This window comes from Malaclemys terrapin, chromosome 4 (assembly GCF_027887155.1).
Source record: "Malaclemys terrapin pileata isolate rMalTer1 chromosome 4, rMalTer1.hap1, whole genome shotgun sequence".
NCBI lineage: Eukaryota > Metazoa > Chordata > Testudines > Emydidae > Malaclemys > Malaclemys terrapin.
Genome location: NC_071508.1, coordinates 131865918 through 131888854, shown reverse-complemented (window position 1 = coordinate 131888854; position 22937 = coordinate 131865918). Strand labels below are relative to the sequence as shown.

Genomic DNA, 22937 nt, shown 5'->3' with positions numbered 1-22937 from the left:
AAATTGGAGAGAGTCCAGAGAAGTGCGGCAAAAATGATTAAAGGTCTAGAAAACATGACCTATCAGGGAAGACAGAAAAAATTACATTTGTTTAGTCTGGAGAGGAGAAGACTGAGAGGGGATATAACAGTTTTCAAGTACATAAAAGGTTGTTACAAGGAGGAGGGAGAACAATTGTTTTTCTTAACCTCTGAGGATAGGACAAGAAGCAATGGGCTTAAATTGCAGCAAGGGGCAGTTTAGGTTGGACATTAGGAAAAACTTCCTAACTGTAAGGGTGGTTAAGCACTGGAATAAATAGTCTAGGAAGGTTGTGGAATCTCCATCATTGAAGATTTTTAAGAGCAGGTTAGACATACACCTGTCAGGAATGGTCTAGATAATACTTAGTCGTACCATGAGGCAGGGGACTGGACTAGATGACCTCTCAAGGTCCCTTCCAGTCCTATGATTCTACGATTTCTTGTCCTAACTTCAGTGGACATGGAGAACTATTGATCAATGTCCTCTTTATAACAGCCTTTAATATAATTGCAGACTGTTTTCAGGTTCCCCCTCAGTCTGCTTTATAATGGAAGTCACATCTAGGTTTGCCAACTTTCCAATTTCTCAAAACCAGACACTACATCAGGGGTACTGGAACCTCCCGCAACCCCCTGCTCTGCATCTTCCTGAGGCCCCACCCCCGCTTTGCCTGTTCCCCCGAGGTTCCATCCCTACTCTGCCTCTTCCCTTGATCCTGCCCTCTCCCACATCCTTCTCCCCCTCCCCCCGAAGCTTCCTTTGCCTGGAAGGGGACTACTCACCTTCTGCCCACAGAGCCAGGGCTGGGAGCTGCAGCCTGATGCAGAGCCTGCCTGCCTATGAGATGCAGGTAGGTGGCCCAGGCTGAGCAGGTACTGGCGAGGGTTGAAGACCCAGTGCCTCCCACCCCCCGCCCTCCCTGCTCGCCCTTAAGGCAGGTAAAAACTGATGGGGCCGTGCCACGGCCCCCTGGCCCACCCTGTTCTGGCACCCCTGCACTACAGCTATGGTCAAAATTGCCTGGGCCACTCAGCTCCACCCTGGGATCCTCCCCTGCCCAGTGGACAGCAAGGGGCCAGGCCCCGCTCTCTTACCCCAGCGATGGCTCCTCCACGCCCATGGCAGCAGCCAAGCCAGCCCCGCTCTGGGGACCAGTGCAAATCGGAACCAAAAGCGCCTCTGGCCAGGGGTGGGCCACCCCCTTCCCATGCTCCCCACTCCTGCCCAGTTGCTCTGCCCTGGGCTCTGGCTGAGGCCGCTGGGCCCAATCCTGGGCCATCCATTTTTGTGCCCCCCCTACCAGTCTGCACTTGGGGCAACTGCCCCTCTTGCCCTGCCCTAGTTATGACCCTGGAAAATTGCAGTAACCGGATTTTTGGTGTTCGGTTAATATTTCTGACCTGAGACTACAGGTCCCCTTAAAACTGGACTTTCCAGTCAAAAACCAGACACCTGGCAATCCTAATCCCATCCCTAAATTGGCATTAAGTGAGACGATTATTAAGATTTGGCCTCTCCCATTTCTTGTTTCTCTAGATCAGTGTTTCTCAACCTGGGGGTCGTGACCCCCGCGGTTCACAGGATGGGTTTAGGGGGTTGCAAGTGCAGTGCTGGTATTAGAGGGTGGCAAGCAGGGCAACCGCCCTGTGCCCCGTGCCAGAGGGGGCCCTCCAAGCTAAGTTACATGCTTTAGTTGGGCGGCAGGGCTGGGACTTGGGCTTCAGCCCTGGATGGCAGGGCTGAAATCCAAACCCAAGCTTAAGTTATAGGGTTGCAATTTTTTCAAGGGGGAGAGAGAGTCACAATTTTTTTTAAGCTCGAAGGGGGGTCACCTGCACACAAAGGTTGATAAACACACTGCTGTAGACTACAAACTTTTGTAATTTGGGGGATAAAGTTACTTGGTGCTGAACACCCCTTTGTACCCTACAGCGATATATTTATAAATGCCACATATGCAGAGCACATATGTTATATACAGAGCTTATTGGACATATATGAAAGGGGCCACTTTCATTTTATTATCCACACATATATATAGCGTATAAAAATGCAAGTTACTATCATCTCCATACATGAAACACACGTGGCCTTTGAAAACACTATCACTCCCTCACTGTATAGCTTTTAAGCCACAGCTTGCCACAGAGCGTGTGGAGCAGCTGTGAAATGGTGGGAATCCCCTACCACAGTGTTAGGAGGCTGCAAGGGAGTGCAGAGTGGAATGGGAGCCAGGGTACAGGGTGCACTCTTCCATCAGCTGGTGTGGAATGCGATTGCTCCTTCCTGTCCCTTTGGAAATGGTAGTGGTGCTGGACTCTCCCAGTTTTTGTGGTCTGGGAGCATAAGGATAACTGACAGTGTGGCTGACCACATGGCCTACGTGCAAGGATCGGGGAAGGTTCTGTAACCTCTCTTCCTAATACACCTACACAGCACCAGCTCCAATCTGACCCTATATGTAACTGCCAAACAGCTGAATAATTAAAGGGTCAGTTCCTAGTTTTGGGGAACTGCTTAGGGGTGTTCTGCTGGGAAGACTTCTGGCTACTGGGAGGGTGGGACTGTAGCTTGCAGTGAGTCCTATCCCAACTGATCCTTTATCTCCGTTGCCAGAAAATTCCTCTCCTCCTCACAGGGCCGGCTCTAGGCACCAGCAAAACAACCTAGTGCTTGGGGCGGCACATTTTTAGGGGCGGCATGGCCGGCGCCAGAATGCCACCCCTGCTGCCCCTAAAAATGTGCCCCGGCCGCCCTAGCTCACCTCCGCTGCTGCCGCCACTCGCGCACCACAGCACGCGAAACAGCTGATTTGCGCGCCGCTGCTCACACTCCCTCCCAGGCTTGAGAGCCTAGCGGGAGGAGGCAGGGCTGGGGATTTGGGGAAGGGGCAGAGTTGAGGCAGGGCCGGGGGGTGGGGTAAGAAAAAAAACAGGGGGGGGGAGGGAAGGGGGCGGCCAAAATTGATTTTGCTTAGGGCGGCAAAAATCCTAGAGCCGGCCCTGCCTCCTCAAGCCTGCCCACTCAATGTGCCCTCTCTCCCGGCTGCAGCCTCCTGAGGCCATGATCCTGTGAGGCAGGCAGTGCACCCAGGGGCAGGACCACAGGTTAGAAAGGAAATAGCATGGAGCCCAGAGTTGCTCCAGACAGGAAATTGGGCAGGTGGCCTAGAGAGGAGGCAAGCCAGCAGCATAAGGATGTCAGGAGTCCTGGTGCAGAGAGGGGAAGGCTCAGCCATGGGAGGAGGCAGGGAGATCTGCTCACTGGGGAGAGAGAGGAAACCCTTACTTGGTTTCCATCACGAGCATTCGTCCTGAAGCTTGGAAACTCCCTTGCTGCTTATTTCTTTCCTCATCAGAAGGCTCTGTTTGACAGCTAGTTGCTGGGGCAATGTTACAAACAAAGGCTGAGGCTGAGGCCTTTTGGTGGGGAACCAGCAGCAGCAACAGAGGAACTCAAACAAACAGAAATATTTCTAAAGAAAATATTTAGCTATGCTTTCCAGGAAAGGTCAGCAGCAGCTATTACTCACAGCAGCCAAATAGCACAGCCTAGGATTGGCACTATACTATTCATGTTATAGAATTCACTCCCAGCTTCTATACACAGTTTAACCAAAGGAACAGGAAATCTCAAAGCCCCACCCAGTGACAGCACACTGCCAAATGACAGCCATCATTATTATTTGTATGAATAGCACTTAGAGACTCAGCCAAGATCAGGACCTCATTGTGCTAGGCGCTGCACCTATATATAGCAAGAGACCATCCCTGCCCTGAACAGCTTACAGTCTACACAGGCAAGACAGCCAGGGGAAGTATCATTATACAGATGGGAAATTGGCAGCCAGAGAGATTAATGACTTGTCCCAGAGCCAGGAACTGAACTTAAAACTCCTGTGTCCCAGTCCAGTGCTTTAACCACAGAAACCTCTCTGCAAGCTATTTCCCTCACACACAAAAATGATTTTGGTTACACTGGGTATTTTTATACTACCTTTGCAGCTCCAGTCTGACTAATGTATAAAGATTCCAGCAGGTATAGGCTTAAACAAAAATCCCACATCCAGACATCCCGGAGCTGTAAGGGCTTTTGGGTAAGGATCCAAGCTTTGCTGGGACTTGGGCCCAGGTCTAGTCTCCATTATGGAGTTTGATAAATGCTCAGTGGCCAATGTCTTATCCACTTGAATGCAAGGACTATTAAAAAGCATATACTGTCAGGCAATTTTCAAAACTGAAGTATGCAAAGGGTTTATTTTTCCCTAGAAACCAATGTTAAACTTTAACAATGTTCAACATGGTCATTTATAATGGTCAATTTCATGGTGTTGTTTTTAATTATATAGAATGCCATCTCCTTAATTCAATCACTGGTTAATTTGATCCCCCATTCAGTCAGATCATAACCTCAGGAACCGAATCAATTATATTAAAAGAATAACACATCTCTCCAACCTTTATCAATTTCAATCACTTTATGCAGGTTTTATTAAATCAATGGCTAGAGAAAAATTGCCATTTAACACAGAGCCAAAATTCTGAATGAGATTGAAGAAAAAAACATATCCCCAGGAAGGCACATGGTAATAAAAGATTACCATAACCAAGGCCAGGTCTACACTATAAATTTTCATGGGTATAACTAAATCACTGCAGGGGGTAAAAAATCCACATCCCTGATTGACACAGTTATACCAACCTAACCCCGAGCATAGGCAGCGCTTTGTCAATGGGAGAGCTTTTCTCATTGACATAGCTATCGCCTCTCATAGAGGCAGATTAACTACACTGACAGAAGAAGGTCTCCCATTGGCACAGTAGTGTCTTCACTGAAGCGCTAAAGCAACGCAGCTGGTCTGGTGCAGCTGCACAGCGTTTTAAACGAAGACCTGCCCTAAGAGTTGTGTTATTCCAATTTAGTTACACTGATGCTATAATCACTGTCATGTGCTATGGAACCTGAGAGAAGCACCAAATGATCATATATGTAACAAGATCAGCTACTTAATTCAAAGTGATAAAAACAGGCTAGACTGAAATAACAAAGCAGTGTATGTGTGTGTAAAATATATATTTAACAAATTAATGATATCATGGATATCATTTGTCACTACAGCTGGGCAAATTATTTTCAATAAACAAATTTGTTTGGCAAACTTAGCTTTCTTTCCTGTCTGAGCATGATCAACCAACAGAGTGCATTTTCTAATAATAGGTCATTATTCAAAGTAATTGGACAAATACTTTATGCAAACAGATAGCCTAGGGATTGCTTACACACTGTTCTCGCTGAGGCTTCGGGTATTCAACAGTCTCAATTCAATATTTCAGCTGTGTGACTGGACACCAAAGTCACATGGTATTGTTTCTTTTCCCCACCTGAGTGGATGGCTTGGCCTTTAGAAAGCATCCCAGATTCTGCTCAAAATATATTTGTTTTTACTACAAAGCAAATTTTGTTCAGTCACAAAACATATCTCTTGCCCATGGGCTCAAATTTGCTTTCCACAAACAAAACTTGAGTAAAATGGGATGGGAACATGGTACCCCTAGTTCATGGGAGCCGGAAGGACTGCAAAAGTGGAGGAGGGGAGGAAGCAACCAAAAGGGCATTATGATCCCATGTGTCAGATTGCAACACCACTCACTCAAATTTGGCCCAGCCCCCCTTCAATCATGACAGAGGATCGACTGAGCCAAATTTCAGTGAGTTGCATTATGTCCTGGTACATGGAGTAGCAACACCACTCACTCACATTCACTCAAATTTGGCCTAGTCACCACTCTGTCATGCCAGCAGGGATGGGGCTACACTGTTATGCCACCCAGCTCCAATCAGGGCCCAGAGGAAGGGCTGGACCCCCTGTTGCACCCCTTCCAAGTTCAAGTTCTCAAAAGTGAGGGGGCATGGACCCTTTTGTTTAAAAAATGGGGAAATGGCCCTTTGCCCCCCCTCCCCTCCAGCACTCATGCCCTAGTTGTCAGTATGTTGTACACCAGAGCCACTTACAACATTGTGGCAACAATAGAGATAGAACTCAGATAGATAGTCCTGCTTCAAAAGCAGAGGCAGTTTGCCTGATTGCAATATAGGGCCTATGACACACAGTTGATCAGTTCTGATTCCATCTAGCAGAGGGAAGTGATACACATTTGCATTAGCCAACTCATAATATGTATAATTTCAAATTTGCTCAAAATAAAGGATGTAGGTTTAGCTATTTTAAAATTGTTATCATTTTGATCCTGAGCTTTTGTTCAAATTAACCAGTGACTGAATTAGTAGGATTGAATTGAAATGTAAGTGCAGTGTAATTAGCAGGAAGTGTATATATACAAAAGAAGGATACTCTGTGCCTCCTGAGATGCCAGGAAATGCAATGGATCCAATATGATCCCAAGACTATGAATAAGCTTGGCAGAATTCAATTTTTTTAATCACTTTGGCAGATAATATCATTTATTTTTAAACATTTTAAAATTTTCATCTATTTAAATTTCCAGTTGTACCAGATTATGAGTTTTAAGCATTTTTTCAATGTTTATCTATTTCAATTTTCAGTTATGAGAAATTGTGTCTGTGGTGAGTGCTAGACAATAATTGTCTAATCACAGCAGATGTTGAGATTCAAAAAGTTTTACAATGATTAAAACACAAATTGTTAACATCACATGTCAAAATATATAAAATAAATAGCCTTAAATTCTAATAAATTCTCAAGCAGCAGTTTTCTTTACTTTGCCGGTCTGTACATTTTGACTATCATCAATGGAAATGTTTTCATTGATTTGTGTGTGTACAGTGAAACTGATATTTACCAGAATTTACTAATAAAAATCTAATCCTTTCAAATCTAACTATGAACCATATTGGGTAACTGCTGAATATATGCTTCCAGTAGAAGGCATCTCACTTCTGTATATCTCCCTCCTTTTGGATAGCTGTACTTTTGTTCATTTTCTCTCAGATATATTAGCTTGCATTTTTATATTGGAAATCTTAGGACATTATCTCCTACCCAACATTTCTAACCTCTCTAGCTCCCATTTTATTATATATCTATGTTACAGTGTTGTTAGCATACTGTGCGCCTCACATACATCTTGGAATTAACATACTATGGGCAGAGAAGCCCCACCAAAATCAAATGAGTTATGATTTAAATGTTGCTCTCCTAGCTGCACAGTAGTTCAGAATATGGACAATAAAAGGAGCAGGTTTCAGAGTAGCAGCCGTGTTAGTCTGTATCTGCAAAAAGAACGGGAGTACTTGTGGCATCTTAGAGACTAACACATTTATTTGAGCATAAGCTTTCGTGGGCTACAGCCCACTTCTTCGGATGCATAGAATGGAACATATATTGAGGAGATATGCATCCGAAGAAGTGGGCTGTAGCCCACGAAAGCTTATGCTCAAATAAATTTGTTAGTCTCTAAGGTGCCACAAGTACTCCTGTTCTTTTTAATAAAAAAAGAGCAGTTGTTTTTGGCAAGCTTATGTTGCTCATATGGTTTACGGGAAGGGAATACAGAATGTAATTATCTGTTTCTGCCTGCATTTCAGTCTGGTTTAATAAACTGAAAGCCGTGAAGAAATGGGATGTTACATCACAAACTTGGCAATACTCCCTCAAGTGTACAATACATGTATTTAATGTGGGGAAAGAGCTGGAAACACCAGCAATTTTTATAGTAACAAATAGAACCAGTGCTTCCCAGGCTATGACCTCTCTGGCACCCTGAGAAGGACAGAGAAATCCCATCTGCCATCAGCGACCCCACTAGCCAAATAAGGAATGGCATTAACAGGCTCCAAGAGGACAGGGGAATCTTATCAAGTTCTCCTGGATTGCAACACAGAGAAACTGGAGGTCAAACAAGCAGAGCAAAAGCAGGAAACACCTCATAATCCTCCGAGGGTAAGGAGGGAAAATAATTCCACAAGAGCAACAATAATGCTGGTAACCAAATATAATAAACTTAATAATTATCTGCATTCATATAATGCCTGGCATCCCAGAATCTCAAAGCACTTTACAAACATCAATGAATTAAGCCTCACTCTAGCCCTGGGAGACAGACACTGTGTCAGCGTTATATACCTATAACACTGACTACTTAGCACTTTTCATCTCAAAGTGTTCTACAGAGGTGTGTAACTATTATCTCCCAAACACACACACACACACATTTATACAGCTGGAGACACCAACACACTGACCCTCCCCCCCTTGTGGGGTGGGGTTCCGCCTGGGCTCCCACTAAAGTCACAAATGGCCAGTGTGATTTTATAGCCCTGCACCCCAAAGATTTCGAGCCCCAGTCAGCTGATATGTGTCAGCCGCTGATGTTTTATTGCAGTGTGGACATACCCTTGGGCTAAGCAACTAGTCTAGGGTCTCCCAGTCCCAGTCCCAGGGTGTATTCATCAGACCACACTTCTTCAATTTGTAACTAACAAATTACTCTAAGTCTTATACTCACAACCAAATGGCACTGACTGGGCAAGAACAGGGTGACCAGATAGCAAGTGTGAAAAATCAGGACACTTTTTTTTCGGGGAGGGGGTATAGTTGTCTATACAAGACAAAGTCCCTAATATCGGGAAGTCTGGTCACCCTAGGCAATGACAAGATTAAAAAGTTTAACTCCAAGCTCGTGCGCCTGCAGGCACACACACACACAGAGAGTTTAAAGGACATAATTAGCTCAAGGGCAGCATCAGCTATTTCCTCCGTCCCCTTTCGGGGACCCTTTCGTGCCCCTGCAGGGGGATGGATTAATAGGCGCTTTCCTCCCCCTAACTCACCACGTGAGTGCTTTAAAGGGCAAACCTGGACTTTGTCAGAGCGAGAAGAGGGGGAGACACCCCTGCAAAGAGACGCAGCCCTGCCCTGCCCCCTTGCGCTCGCCAGTCCCAAACCTCGCAAGGAAGCGTTAAGGAGGGGAGAGAGTGGGGGAGAGATTTTGCTGGCCCAGCTCAGCTGCGCTCTCTCTGGACGAGACAGACACCCGGCCCGGCCCTGGCACGAGCCCTCCCGCTCCCCCACCCCTCGCCGTACAAAAAGCCGCCCGACAAGTTTCTTGGAACTTTGCCTGCCCTGACGCAAACAATGGAGCAGGGCCCCATCCTCCTGGAGCAGCCAATAGGCAGCTGGGGGACCCGGTTGCCACCAATCAGAGGGAGCTGGACAGTTCCCCGGTCCTGACTGACCTTCAGCCGGCTGGCGCGGGGGGGATAAAAGAGCCCAGAGGCGGTAGCGGAGGTTTGGCCGCTGCAGCTGCCGCCCGCCGTCCCTCCCGCCTTAGAGCCAGGCAGACGCGGCGCGGACCCGGCGCGGCCAGAGCCAAGCGGGAGGGAGCGCGAGCCCCAAGGGGACCTGGCCCCGGGAGCGGCCGCCGTTGCAGAGGGCTCCGGCGAAGCGCCGCCCCAGCTCATTCATTGAAGCCCCAGCAGCGCCTGGAAGCCGGGGCTCGGCAGCGGCCCGGCCCGGCGGCAGAGCGGGTGCAGAGAGAAGCCTCCCCGCCCGCGGGAGGGCGCCGCTGCCCTGCAAACAGCCAGAGGTGAGCGCCGAGCCACGGCTCTCCTCCGCCTGCGGCTGCCTGGGCTCGCCCCTGCGCGCCATGCCCCGCTACCGGTATCCCCTGCGGAGAGCGCCGGGCTCGGCCGGGGGGTGCCGGGGAGGAGGGAGCTGAGGCGAGTCCGGGGAGGCTGAAAGGAGAAGATGGAAACTCGGGGAGGGAGCTGGAGGGACGGGGCAGGAGAAGGGGCTCGGCTGGGAGGCCGGGAGAGGGACAGGAGCGGAGAGAGGAGACTGCGGGACAGGGAAAGGCAGCTAGGGGAGGGGATCGGAGCTGGATCTGGATGAGCGGGGGGAGATATGGGGATGGGACACAGGGAGCCGGGTGAGGGGGGGTGAGATTTGCGGACAGGACACAGGGAGCCGGGTTATGGGGGGTGAGTTGGGGATGTGGAACAGGGAGCTGGGTTACAGAGGTAAGGGGGGGGGGAGATTTGGGGATGCGGCACAGGGAGCTGGGTTACCGGGGTGACTGGGGGAGATTTGGGGATGCGGCACAGGGAGCTGGGTTACAGGGGTGAGTGGGGGAGATTTGGGGATGGGGAACAGGGAGCTGGGTTACCGGGGTGAGTGGGGGAGATTTGGGGGTGTGGCACAGGGAGCCGGGTTACAGGGGTGAGTGGGGGAGATTTGGGGATGGGGAACAGGGAGCTGGGTTTCGGGGATGAGTGGGGGGAGATTTGCGGATAGGGCACAGGGAGCCGGGTTATGGGGGATGATTTGGGGACGGGGAACAGGGAGCTGGGTTACCAGGGTGATGGAGATTTGGGGATGGACACAGGGAGCTGGATTACAGGGGTGAGTGAGGGGAGATTGGAGGATGGGGAACAGGGTGCTGGATTATGGGGGTAATGGAGATTTGGGGATGGGGAACAGGGAGCTGGGTTACAGGGGATGATTTGGGGATGGGGAACAGGGAGCTGGGTTACGGGGGATGATTTGGGGATGTGGAACAGGGAGCTGGGTTACAGGGGATGATTTGGGGATGGGGAACAGGGAGCTGGGTTACGGGGGATGATTTGGGGATGTGGAACAGGGAGCTGGGTTACAGAGGTGAGTGGGATGAGATTTGGGGACAGGGACCAGGGAGCTGGGTTACAGGGGGTTAGTGTGGGGAGATTTGGGGACAGGGAACAGGGAGGCGTTAGTGTGGGGAGATTTGGGGACAGGGAAGAGGGAGCTGGGTTACAGGTGTTGAGTTAGGGAAACTGAGACTTTATAAAATTATAATTTATATCAGCCTGTGATGGGCTGGAATTTCTCAGTCAGATTTATCAGCATATTGCATTTCTTGTTACAGTGGATTTGTTTGCTTGTGATTCCAGCTCTAGATTTCCTATCTTGCCCTTGCTTTGTTTGTCTATAATTCAGACAAAGGCGAGGAGGGTTAGTTTATCTCTACCATTTTGTATATTATTGAAAATATGTGCCCTCCTGAGTCAAAAATGTACAACGCTAGAGCAACCCCAGCACAGTTCTTTTCCACTTAGTATCTTTCTCAGGGTGGCAAAACATAAGCCTTGTTTACAAGGAAAGGCACTGTCTTAGTCTCTTGGATGCTAAAGTGAATCATTAGACACATCCCCTACCAGCTTGAAGATTGCCTCAAGGCAGTTTAAACAGGACAGTGACTGTGAGGAGACCTCTGTGGCCTTGGGAAAGAACATTTCAGTTTGGACCAGATTGGTAGTTCAGTTTGCTGAACTGATAAATCTGAATCAGCCCTGCCCTCAACATAAAAGTTAGAAATTAACTGTGATTAAAAGCACAACCAGAGTTGGAAAAGGGAAAAAAAAGAACAGGGTTTTGGTGGGGAGAGGTGTGGGTTACTGTGCTGCCCTCAGGCTCTCTGGGGAGGGGAGTGACTGACTGACTACCAATCATTAAATCACATTTTTGGTTTTTTTTGGGGGGAGTGTTTCCATAGGTCTTGGACCTAATGAGGCATTTTGACAACAAAGTGGGAACAAGCCCCTCCTGAAACCCAAGCTCAGCGATGCCCTGGAACGTCAAATGGCTGAACAGCTACAGCAGCCACAATTCCCAGTCCCAAAAGCAATGTAAGAAATCCTCCTTCGCCTTTTACCAGGCAGTGAGGGACCTGCTGCCTGTGTGGCTTCTGGAGGACATAAGAACAATGGAGGCCTTTCACTGGGAGGAAGGCGGAAAGGTGAGCACCTATTCTCCCTCTGAGGCTCTTCTCTATGCCCTGGTGCACAACCACCAACCTTACGCTCAGTACCTACTGAATAAGTTTCTTCAGAGCGCCCTGGCCATACCCAGCCAAAACTTCAGCTGCTGCCAGTCATCAGCTCCTCACCTGGCCATGGCAGTTCGCTACAACCGCACCCACATCCTCTTCAGAATACTGAAAGCCATTAGAGGCTTTCCAGAGAGAGAGAGAGCCAACTACTTGGACCGCAGGGGGTGCAGTCGTGTAGAAGGCAGCAAAACTGCCTTGCATGTGGCCTGTGAACTGTTGAGACCCGAATGTTTGCTTCTATTGCTGGGTCATGGGGCATCCCCCTGCTTACGTGACTGCGCTGGGAATACCCCTTTGGACATCTTGCTCCAGCAGATTTCTCAGACCCCAGCAGTTAACATGCGCACCAAGCTCCTCTTGCTGGACTCCCTTTTCCTCTTCATGCCTCAGGAACTCCAATTTTCAATGAAACAGCAACTGCTGGACAATCACCAGCCCTGGCAGGACCTTTTGGGAGAGGACAGATTCCAGTGGCTGGCAGGTTTAACTCCTACATCTCTGTTCATCACGGCTATGCGTGTCTTAATCAGGAGCATTTCACCTGAACAATTCCCAGAGGCACTGGAAAATCTGCCTTTGCCACAGTTTCTGAAGCCTTTAGGCTTGAAACTGAAGAGCTAGGGGATGTGCCCAGGAGCCTCCAGCTTGTGTGGTTTTGGTATAAAGAGCTGTTAATGCAGATGTGGGGCAATGCTCTTGTTTTAATTAGAACATGTTTTTAAAAGGATTGTATCTGGCACTTTACATACCTTTTTATTTAAAGATCATTGTGGTGAGTAATTTTCACACCACTTTTTATAAAAGTGTTAGATGATAACTTAAGATACATGGGTGTGTATATTTGTAAATAAACCAGTGGCAGATATGACGGAAAATGGAAATCTAGTAATTTAAAGTTCTGAAGTGACATATCCATGTGAGAGTGGTAGAGAGAAGCCCTTTGGTTCTGGCCTACCTTCCGCTTAAACATGGCACAATTCTGGAATAAAACAATTTATTTTTACAAGTATCCTGGTAGGAGTGGTCAGGGAAACATCAGACACAGAGAGAGAAAGGCACGGGTGAAAAATTCTTGATCTTGTACAAAAACCAAGATATTTTTAAAAGAATCTAAACTAAATAAGGAGGGCAAGGATATACATATTAACAAAAATGGCCATGTGTGTGAAAACCAGATAGTTTTTCCATAATGTTCTGTGTTCCCTTTGCCCTTCAGTGAAATCAGAAGGGCCTAGTTGTCATCTCTCTTTTTGCTGTGGAGGGAATGGAAGGAGCAGAAAACATGCTCTCGTTGGCCAAGATTCGGTTAGAGGGAGGAAGGGGGTAATATATGATGGTTTCATCCTTCTCAATCCTGCAGAAGCACCTTCACGTGAACACTGTATGTTTGAGGCGCTATCATCTTAGGGGAGTGGCTAGGAAAAGAAGGAGCAGAGCTGGAGCGAGCCATTCTCCTTACTATTGTCCTCCTGCAAACCCACAGGGATTTTTTTGTGCAAACTGATGTCTGCATTCTGTCATGTGGATTCTTCTTTGTTGTCATTTTCCATCGCCACCCCAAACATATGTTGGCATAGGTTGTTAAAAAGCCTATGGCATCCTTAGTTCCTGTGGGTATTTAGGAAGTAGCTTGGATGCACTGGACCTCCACCTGAATATCTTGACCCTCAGTGGATGACCAGAGATACATGGAATATTCCCAAAGATTCTCCAGACATCTCTGCACTGGGAGAGCTATGCAGTCTTTGATCCCCCTGCTCCCATTACCTCAGGGATAACAAAATGCAGCCTTGTAGTAGAATTCACTGAACTGCTCAAAGCCAAGAATGCCTCTCTCACAGCAGTATAAATACCTATATTGCTGGATTCTTCATACGACTATATCTTTCCCATTATTCCAGAAGCACTGCTGTATAAGTGCTCCTGGAATAATACTGCTGTATTTATTGCATAAATAAACTAGAAGATAAAGCAATCAGTTTTGCTCTCCACTCCATAAACACACAAAAAACTAGCCTTCTTAACACCCTGGGCTAGGGAAATATAGGGTTTTGAAAGGATACTCGGAAGTAAAGAACTGATTTTTTTTTAGCACGTTTTCTATTCCACCCAAAGGTGTTTACTGATGAGACACAGCAAAATTTGAGTGGTTTGTGCTGTCAGCAGAGCTGTACATGCAAACAACAGCTTCATTCTGCAGGGTTATTGTATTAATATATTTAAAAACTAGGCTATTTTATTCTTTCCTCTCACACCTGCTTTTCCTGCTCCCCCAGCCCTCTCGAGGTGCAGTTGCCACTTTCCAAAGCAATTACTCACTGCAATGCTAGCATGAAACTTTTACTCACCTCCATCAGCAAGAAGAGAGGGTGTATTATGCAGAACATTACACACTCCTATTGCTCCTTCTCTAGTGAAAACAAAAGGAAAGATTAACATGAATATATTGTATCAAGATCATTTCCCAGACTCTTGTAACCATGCCTTAGTGGGTAACAACTGAGAATACCAAATTCAGGACAAACTGCTGAGAAATAGGGCAGACACACCCCAAAACTGGTGGTTAATCTCCCAGAAGATATACCAAACCAGAAACAAAAGTAAACTTCTGTTTCACCACACTGGCTAACAAGGAGTCAGACCAATAGTGGATTGGATCTGTTCTTGCAGCATAATTCCTGCATGTCTTGTGTGATCATGCCATGAAGCTCTGGCAAATGTTTGGAACCCAATTAACATCAAGTCAATGTAGATATGTTATCCATAGTGTCGGTACTTTGACATTTAGCCATGAAAGCAATATGGCGGTATGCCTCAGTTTCCCTTCTCATACAGCATATTAGGTGTGTAACGTCTTTTCCCCTGTGTACAGTTTCAAGGCTGGTTAGAGGCTCTAACTGTGAAACATCAGTATTACAAGGCCTTTTAACATAAAGGCTTCTAGCACATAGCGAGTTCTTATGTATCACTCCCAACATGTTCAAGAGTTTTTCCAAAAGATCATGCACATTGTACATTTTTACAGTTTTTGGTATCAGCCACACATTAGTCACAAAAGTTAACATTAGGATTAATATTAACATCAAATCTTTTACAAGTGTACATTTACAAGCATTTTTGTTATGCCATGCCTTTGGCTCAATACTCTTGGAGTTTTGGCACTTTAGGGTTAACCTGTGGCTTCCATTTGCAGGTTTTAAGTTTTTCCTTTCCTCCCTGTCCTGTAGGGTCAAATCCTGTGCTCTCTTGCTTAACAGAATTCATTGGCTGGTTAAGTGTGTCCTTTCAGCTAAGAACTATGGGCAAGTCTTTCTTTCCTCCCCTCACCCCCAGTTAGGTATTTTGCATCAACACAGACACTAGCTTGTTTACTAGTTTTCAGATTCTTAACCATTACCAATTTCAAGGCTGGATTCTGTCTTAAAGAGATACCACCCATTTTCACTAGCATGTTAGACTTAAGGTTCTTTTATCCTTCCATTACCTCCCTCTGCTTCCACAGGGAATCAGATGTCAAGTCCACTAAGAGACTACAAGACATATCCAAAGTGTCTAGAAATGAGTTTGCCTGCCATTCCCTGTATTCTCGAGAGATCAACTGTACAACTGTCCTGCTCTGTAGATTGAGCTACACAATCTTCCCTCTGAACCTGAGACACAAACTGTTTACTTAAAGAGTCAACATGGAAACATTCATGTCCCAACAACATTGCCGCCCCAAAACACTGGTCAAGCACAGGCACTTGGTCATCATAGAGCTGTTCAAATTCCCTGACAATTTTCATTCCATATGAAACCTCATAGCTGGGTCAAGTATCAGAGGGGTAGCCGTGTTAGTCTGAATCTGTAAAAAGCAACAGAGGGTCCTGTGGCACCTTTAAGACTAACAGAAGTATTGGGAGCATAAGCTTTCGTGGGTAAGAACCTCACTTCTTCAGATGCAAGTAATGGAAATCTCCAGAGGCAGGTATAAATCAGTATGGAGATAATGAGGTTAGTTCAATCAGGGAGGGGGAGGTGCTCTGCTAGCAGTTGAGGTGTGAACACCAAGGGAGGAGAAACTGCTTCTGTAGTTGGCTAGCCATTCACAGTCTTTGTTTAATCCTGATCTGATGGTGTCAAATTTGCAAATGAACTAGAGCTCAGCAGTTTCTCTTTGGAGTCTGGTCCTGAAGTTTTTTTTGCTGTAAGATGGCTACCTTTACATCTGCTGTTGTGTGGCCAGGGAGGTTGAAGTGTTCTCCTACAGGTTTTTGTATATTGCCATTCCTGATATCTGACTTGTGTCCATTTATCCTCTTGCGTAGTGACTGTCCAGTTTGGCCAAGGTACATAGCAGAGGGGCATTGCTGGCACATGATGGCATATATAACATTGGTGGACATGCAGGTGAATGAGCCGGTGATGTTGTAGCTGATCTGGTTAGGTCCTGTGATGGTGTTGCTGGTGTAGATATGTGGGCAGAGTTAGCATCGAGGTTTGTTGCATGGGTTGGTTCCTGAGTTAGAGTTGTTATGGTGCAGTGCGTGGTTGCTGGTGAGAATATGCTTAAGGTTGGCGGGTTGTCTGTGGGCGAGGACTGGCCTGCCTCCCAAGGTCTGTGAAAGTGAGGGATCATTGTCCAGGATGGGTTGTAGATCACTGATGATGCGTTGGAGAGGTTTAAGCTGAGGACTGTAGGTGATGGCCAGTGGAGTTCTGTTGGTTTCTTTTTGGGTCTGTCTTGTAGCAGGAGGCTTCTGGGTACACGTCTGGCTCTGTTGATTTGTTTCTTTATTTCCTTGTGTGGGTATCGTAGTTTTGAGAAAGCTGGGTCAGTGGATCCATACGCGTCTGAAAGACTCTGGCAGTTAGGAACTGAAACTACCTTAAATCAAATCATTTCCACACCCTTCAGTTACAGCAAACTGCTTGCAAAACACTGTCATGAGGATTATCCCTAGCAGACACAAACTTAGGAACATTTCCTTCCTGGGTTTTAGTTAAATCCAGAACCAACTTGGGCAACTGACAAATTCTCAAGTAGCATAAGCTGAGAAGCACTTTCTGTCTGCTCCACGGACAAAAAACTTGAGACACGCCCTTTTGCAGCAGACACTGCTATTTTTAACAGGCAAAAATTGGAGATATCCTTTCCTCTGTCCCAGCACCGATGGCTGATTTCAGACATATACTTGGAAAATGGCACAGCTTCCTTACCAGGCAAGTTGCCACTCCCAACAGATAAACTGCCATTCTCCACATTATACTGAGCTACTTTAAGCAAATCACTTCTACCTTCTTCAGGTTTACTATCACAAGCTTCACTTGCCAACAATCCATCACTCACAAAAAATCTACCCTTTTCGTCCTCAATTATGACTTTAACATGACTTTAATGCAACTGTAATCTGCTCTAGAGAAACATTGTCCTGATCAATGAGTTCTCTCTATGCTTGATCTAATTCCAGATTCACTTCTGAGATATTAGACAGATATTCAGAAACTTCATTCACAAACAGCTTTTTAGCACAAACAGCTATTTTCCACCTTCCCCAGGTTAAAGACACCTTTTCCCTCATCATAGCAAAATTGGTTAAACACAGACGACTTCTTAGAGTCATACAACATACCAACATTGTTATAAACTGGACTTCCAAGATGATACAGATTCTGCTGTTCTTCCATTGCTTTTTTGATTTGGAGCTTAAGTTTATCCACTTCTGTCTTAGCTTGCAGCATTTCCATTTGCCTCCTCTAAGCTGCTTGGCTCTCTCTTCAGCTTGCTTGGCTCTCTCTTCAGCTTCTTTTTCCAGCTGAGCCAAGGCTGGCTCCTCTTGCAGTCAAAGTTCTGCCTGTCTTTGTTCATGTTCAAGACACAGGCTCTCTCTCAGGGCTTGCAATTTGATGGCTTCTGCTGAGGCCTTCTGGCTACTGGTCATTGATCTTTAACATTTAAAACTCTCAATATCAAAATTCAAATTTTGAATAGTGTGGGGTTCTGATCCAAAGCTTAACTGACTTGATTCTGTGGATCCTGCTGACTACACCACTGTAACGGTGCCTCTGTGGGTCACAACTGAGAATACCAAATTCAGGACAAACTGCTTAGAAATAGGGCAGATACACCCCAAAACTGGTGGTTATTCTCCCATAAGATAAACCAGCAACAAAAGTAAACTTCTGTTTCACCACACTGGCTAACAAGAAGTCAGAAAAGCAGTTTCCTTAGGTATTCCAGTCCTTGTATCACCACCAAAAACACTAGACTTAAAGATGAGTGGTTCTTTAAAACCAGTTTCATCCAATAAGAGATTTTTCTGATCCCAAAGGGCCAGCCACACACCCAGGTCAATATATAACTCAGATCTTACCCAAAAATCATGCTGTTGCCAATCTATTTATAAAAAGAAAGAAAGGTGAGAGTTAAAATTGGTTAAAAGAATCAAATACATACAATAAATGCACAGTTCTTGGATCAGGCTTGTAGCAGTGATGGAATAAACTGCTGGCTTCGTAAGTCTCTGGTTGCTTCCAAATCATTGGAAGGTCCTCAGTCCCTTGGTTAGAATGTTCCCAACAGTTCATAGTCCAGAGGTTTGAACAAGAAAGAGGCAAAATTGAGATGTTTCTAAGACCTTTTATAACTTCTCTCAGGTGAAGAGAAACCCATTGTTATCACTGTGGAAAATTACAGGTGACAAGATGGTGTTTGAAGTCACATAGGCAAGTCACATGCCCATGCATGATTTCGCTTAGTCATAGCAGAAGCCATTACTCACACTCTAGTTGTTCATATAAAAGTCCATCAGGCCTGGATGGGCATCTTCCGTGGTCCATTGTGAGTTAAGTGTTCCTTGATGGGCCACTTAACTCAAATAGTTCCTTCAAGATGTGCAGGCTAAATACCTTGTGGACGTTACCTCAGGAGCAAATATATTTGAAATACAGGTATAGAGCCAATTCTTATAACTTCAAATACAACAATGATACGTGCATACAAATAGCATAATCATATTCAGCAAATCACAACTTTTCCATAGACGCCTTACTTGACGTACCTTGTACAAGATCTGTTGCAAATATATAACAGTGGTAGCAACAATGATTTGCATGGTCATATTTTAATCAGATACCGTCACAACTCCTCATTGCTCAACCAAATACCCATATGGGTCATGTCCATATTCCTGTGTATCCAATGACTAAGACCTGTCAAAAATCAGCCCTTTGCTCTGTGATTATATTTTTAGAATGTAAACAGTTGGGTGGAAATTACGATCCAATGTTACATGAAAAATGGCAATAATAAAGCATAAAGGATGGGACTCACTATAAGAAGTTAAAGAAAAAAGAGGGAAATTAAAAAGCCTCTCAGTGACAGAATGGACTCAGTAATCCACCATCATTAACTAGGACATGCAACTCATGAGGTGAGCATTCATTGTCATAAAGACAGAATAGTGATCAGAACATTCACAGCTTCCATAACGATCCCAAAAGGGTCAAATTAAGCCAGATTAAAAAGTTTACCTGTTCACTTAGATGCTGTTCAAAGAGGGTCTACGGCCAGGCCCAATTCCCACAGAAGTCAATTGGAGTTCTTCTGGTGACTTTACTGGGAGTCGGATCTGGCTCCTGAATATAAATGGAAAAGGAATCCCTACTTGTGAGAATCTTCCAAATCCTATCAGAATAATCCAGTGTTCTCTAGCAGGCTTCATTAGAAACATGGATAACTACAGTCCTGATTCAGCTCCCACTAGCATCACTAGACTCCCATTGATTTCAGTTGGAATTGGATTGGGTCCTAGGTTGAGCCAAATACAAGTGCATGAGATATTACCACATATAGGCCAGAAAAAAGGAAAATATTTAGGATTTATTAGACTGTAAGTACTTAGGGGCAGGGACTGTGTCTTCCAGTATTTGTGTAGAGCGTCTGGCACACTCTGGGTGTTGCAATTACAACTACAGTTGTGTCAGTCACTACTTTAGTTTGACTTGCTCCCAAAAGAAATTTAATTTTCATACAATTCCACCACATGTATCAGAAATCGACCCCACCACAGTCCACTAGAAAGTTCCTAAGGTCTGAGAGGTCCTATATAGCATGTTGTAATAAACCTGCAAAAGGTTAAAGGTCAAAGTTGCCTCAGAGTCCTTGTGTATGGCGCTGGCTGTTGGGTGGTTAATTTGGGTAAACATAAAGGCTCCAATCAATGTGTTGTTATGGGACTGAAGTCAGGTCTGTTCCTGTGGACCTGCTGTTTTTCCTCTAAGGTCACTGAGAGGTTGTTGCAGCCTGTTGATGTGTCTGTAATACCTAATCTGATAAATGGAGACTTTGGGCAAACTATACTGTTGTTATATAGTCTGATAACATGCTCTAATAGGGTTGGATTTTGTTCTTTTAACTGAGTCTCGTGCTTGTAAAAGATGCTGGATTGCCAGCCCTGGGAAAGAAGTCCTCTGTTTATTTACAGAATAGTTACATCGCAGACAACGGCAGCACGAGTTTTCCTCCCAATGACTTGCCTCAGCCCCATATTGGAGAAGACTTTTGCAGCGATCAGAATGTATAGGTATTCAGTCTCCACGGCCTATTCAGTCCTTGGCCTTTCTGCAGAGACTGCCAACAAAAATGTCAATTCGTGCCAGTTGTATAAAGCAAATGACGACACTTATATCAAGTCTCCACAGGACCAGAGAAGCAATGCGAGATTTTGCAAGTCTGTTGCAGAGGCCAGGGAAAGCAGATGCACCTAGTCAATCACAAAACCAGGGTCTTAGGCAACAGGGGATTGAGCAGGAATAGCGTGGGTACATACCTAGCAACTCCTTTCAGAGAGGAACAGCAAAAGGATGAGTTACTGCATCTTTGTAAAATGCTTTCAAAAGCATCAAGGATAGCACACATACCCAGCATTCCAGTTGTAGCCAGTGCCTCCATTTTGACAAAGGTGGCACACGTGCCATGTACTTAGCATTTAAACAATGCTTTAGATTTCGAAAGGGCTGTACATACTGATTATCACAGCATCTCTGTATTATCATCTCCATTGAACATCCTGAGAAACTGAGGCACAAACAAAATTTGTTTTGCATCGCTCAACTTCCTGGCTAAAATGTTTCAGAGTAGCAACCGTGTTAGTCTATATCTGCAAAAAGAACTGGAGTACTTGTGGCATCTTAGAGACTAACAAATTTATTTGAGCATAAGCTTTCATGGGCTACAGCCCACTTCATCGGATGCATAAAGTGGAACATATAGTAAGGAGATATATATACACATACAGAGAACATGAAAACCTACTTACAGTTGGTAGGACAACTCCCACCTTTTCATGTTCTCTGTATGTGTATATATATATCTCCTTATTATATGTTCCACTCTATGCATTCGATGAAGTGGGCTGTACATTGACCAGTCTTCACATGGTCTAGGCCATTCTGTAAATGGAGTAATCAAATAAAGAACCACCAAAAATACTATACTGGGTAAAGTTAGGAGGGTTTATATTGATATCAACTGTACTCTTTGTATACTCGGGAGATAGAAGGATCAGATGGCTTCATGATCATCTCCACCATCAGATTCCAACATCCCAGCTCAGCTTTGACAACTCCTCATCCTCTCTGTAACTAAAGATCACAGCCAGGCAGCTCTAGGACTTTATTAGCGTCAGAATTATCTGGCAGAAAATCATTTTCTGAGACGGAGCCTGATGTCGTTACAGGGTTTGTGAGAGCTGGGGGGGGGGAGGGGGGGAGTGATTCATTGGCTTATTCATTCATTGGTTCAATCATTTTAATATTTAAAACAGATTTTTAAAAATTATAATCCAACTGCATAACATATTTCCACCCCCTTCCTGTGTATGTTCGGTAAAATGCTCTTTGAATACCTTGGCCACATTGTGAGCGCTCTGTGCACAAGTGAGTTATGCAAAGTGCAGGCCTTCTTGTCTCCACAAAACCCTGCAACTGAATGTATGAAACCGGTAGTGTGTCCCCCTCTCTGTGCCCAATCCACAGAGGATAGGAGTTGTTACAGCCCTCAGCTACAGAGTTTGGCTCTTTAGCTCAAGCTGTAATAGCTCATGTGTTTAGCTCTTAAGGTCCCTGGCTCAATGTCCCACTGCGCTTGGCCAAGAGGGCAGCTGTCCCAATTGCACAGGCAATCACCTGATTTGCACGTGCAGGCCAGCTGGCTGAGCACACAGTCACGTGGTCTTGCAACACCCCGCCCACTCTATGTGCAAACAACTTGTTTGCTTATACATATGTGGTGCCTAGTAGGTATATTTTGCACAGTTCACCGACTGCCCTACTTTTAAAAACATGGTCCTGCAGCCACACAGCATGAAAACAAAGTCAGAGTTACACTTCTGCATTAAAAGGGTATTTACCTAATCCTGTGCTCAGACATCACAACTTTGCATAGCTCCCATTATCTTTCCACTTGCCCGGGTGAAAAACAACATAAGGAATTAAGGGGAAAGCTTTTTTTAATTTTCCTGGTTAAAGTGGGAGCATGAATTGATTTATTGCCCTTGAAAGTGAGGGAGTAACACTGCTAGCTGGCACCAAGCAGGGAAGAGGATGCACAAGCTGCCATGCAGCTCTGCCTATCTTAAACCCTGAGCAGCAACACTCCAGTTATTCGAGTGCTGCACCTTTCTTCAATGGAGGCTGCCGAGCAGAACGGGGTGTCGGCTTTGTGATACGACGTGTCCTGCCTGTTACTCTGGATATCGCATTGGCTCATCTTTTCAACGTTTGCAGGGTGCGTGAAGGACAGGAACAGCACAGAAGTCATAAGAAATCTTGAATTCCGAGCTGTGAGTGTACTCAGACGTCCTTTGTTCTGGAGTCAAAAGAACCCTTGCCTGCCTTCCACTTTGGGTTTAATGCTTTAGAAGCAGTTGCCCAGCTCCCAACAAAATCTTGCGTAGCCTCCATGCCTGCAACAATACTTCATTCCGATTGCTGCGGCCGTTAGCTAAGCAGGCTAGGGCTGAGTTGATATTTGGATGCCAGACTTCCAAGGAAAATCCCAGATACCAATACTGATGACCCAGTGGC

At 45.6% G+C, this 22937-nt stretch overlaps 1 protein-coding gene across 2 annotated transcripts; it reads left to right on the top strand.

Annotated features, from left to right (window-relative positions):
* Positions 1 to 9047: 9047 nt before the first annotated feature.
* ANKRD9 (ankyrin repeat domain 9) lies at positions 9048 to 12738 on the top strand. Of its 2 annotated transcripts, none has more exons than XM_054028396.1 (2): positions 9048 to 9590; positions 11535 to 12738. In XM_054028396.1, exon 2 carries the CDS (start codon positions 11604 to 11606, stop codon positions 12489 to 12491), a length of 888 nt encoding a protein of 295 aa, XP_053884371.1. In that variant the 5' UTR covers positions 9048 to 9590; positions 11535 to 11603; the 3' UTR covers positions 12492 to 12738. The 2 variants fall into 2 exon arrangements, with proteins under 2 accessions (XP_053884371.1, XP_053884373.1); XM_054028398.1 differs by having other exon boundaries at positions 11524 to 12738.
* Positions 12739 to 22937: the final 10199 nt, after the last annotated feature.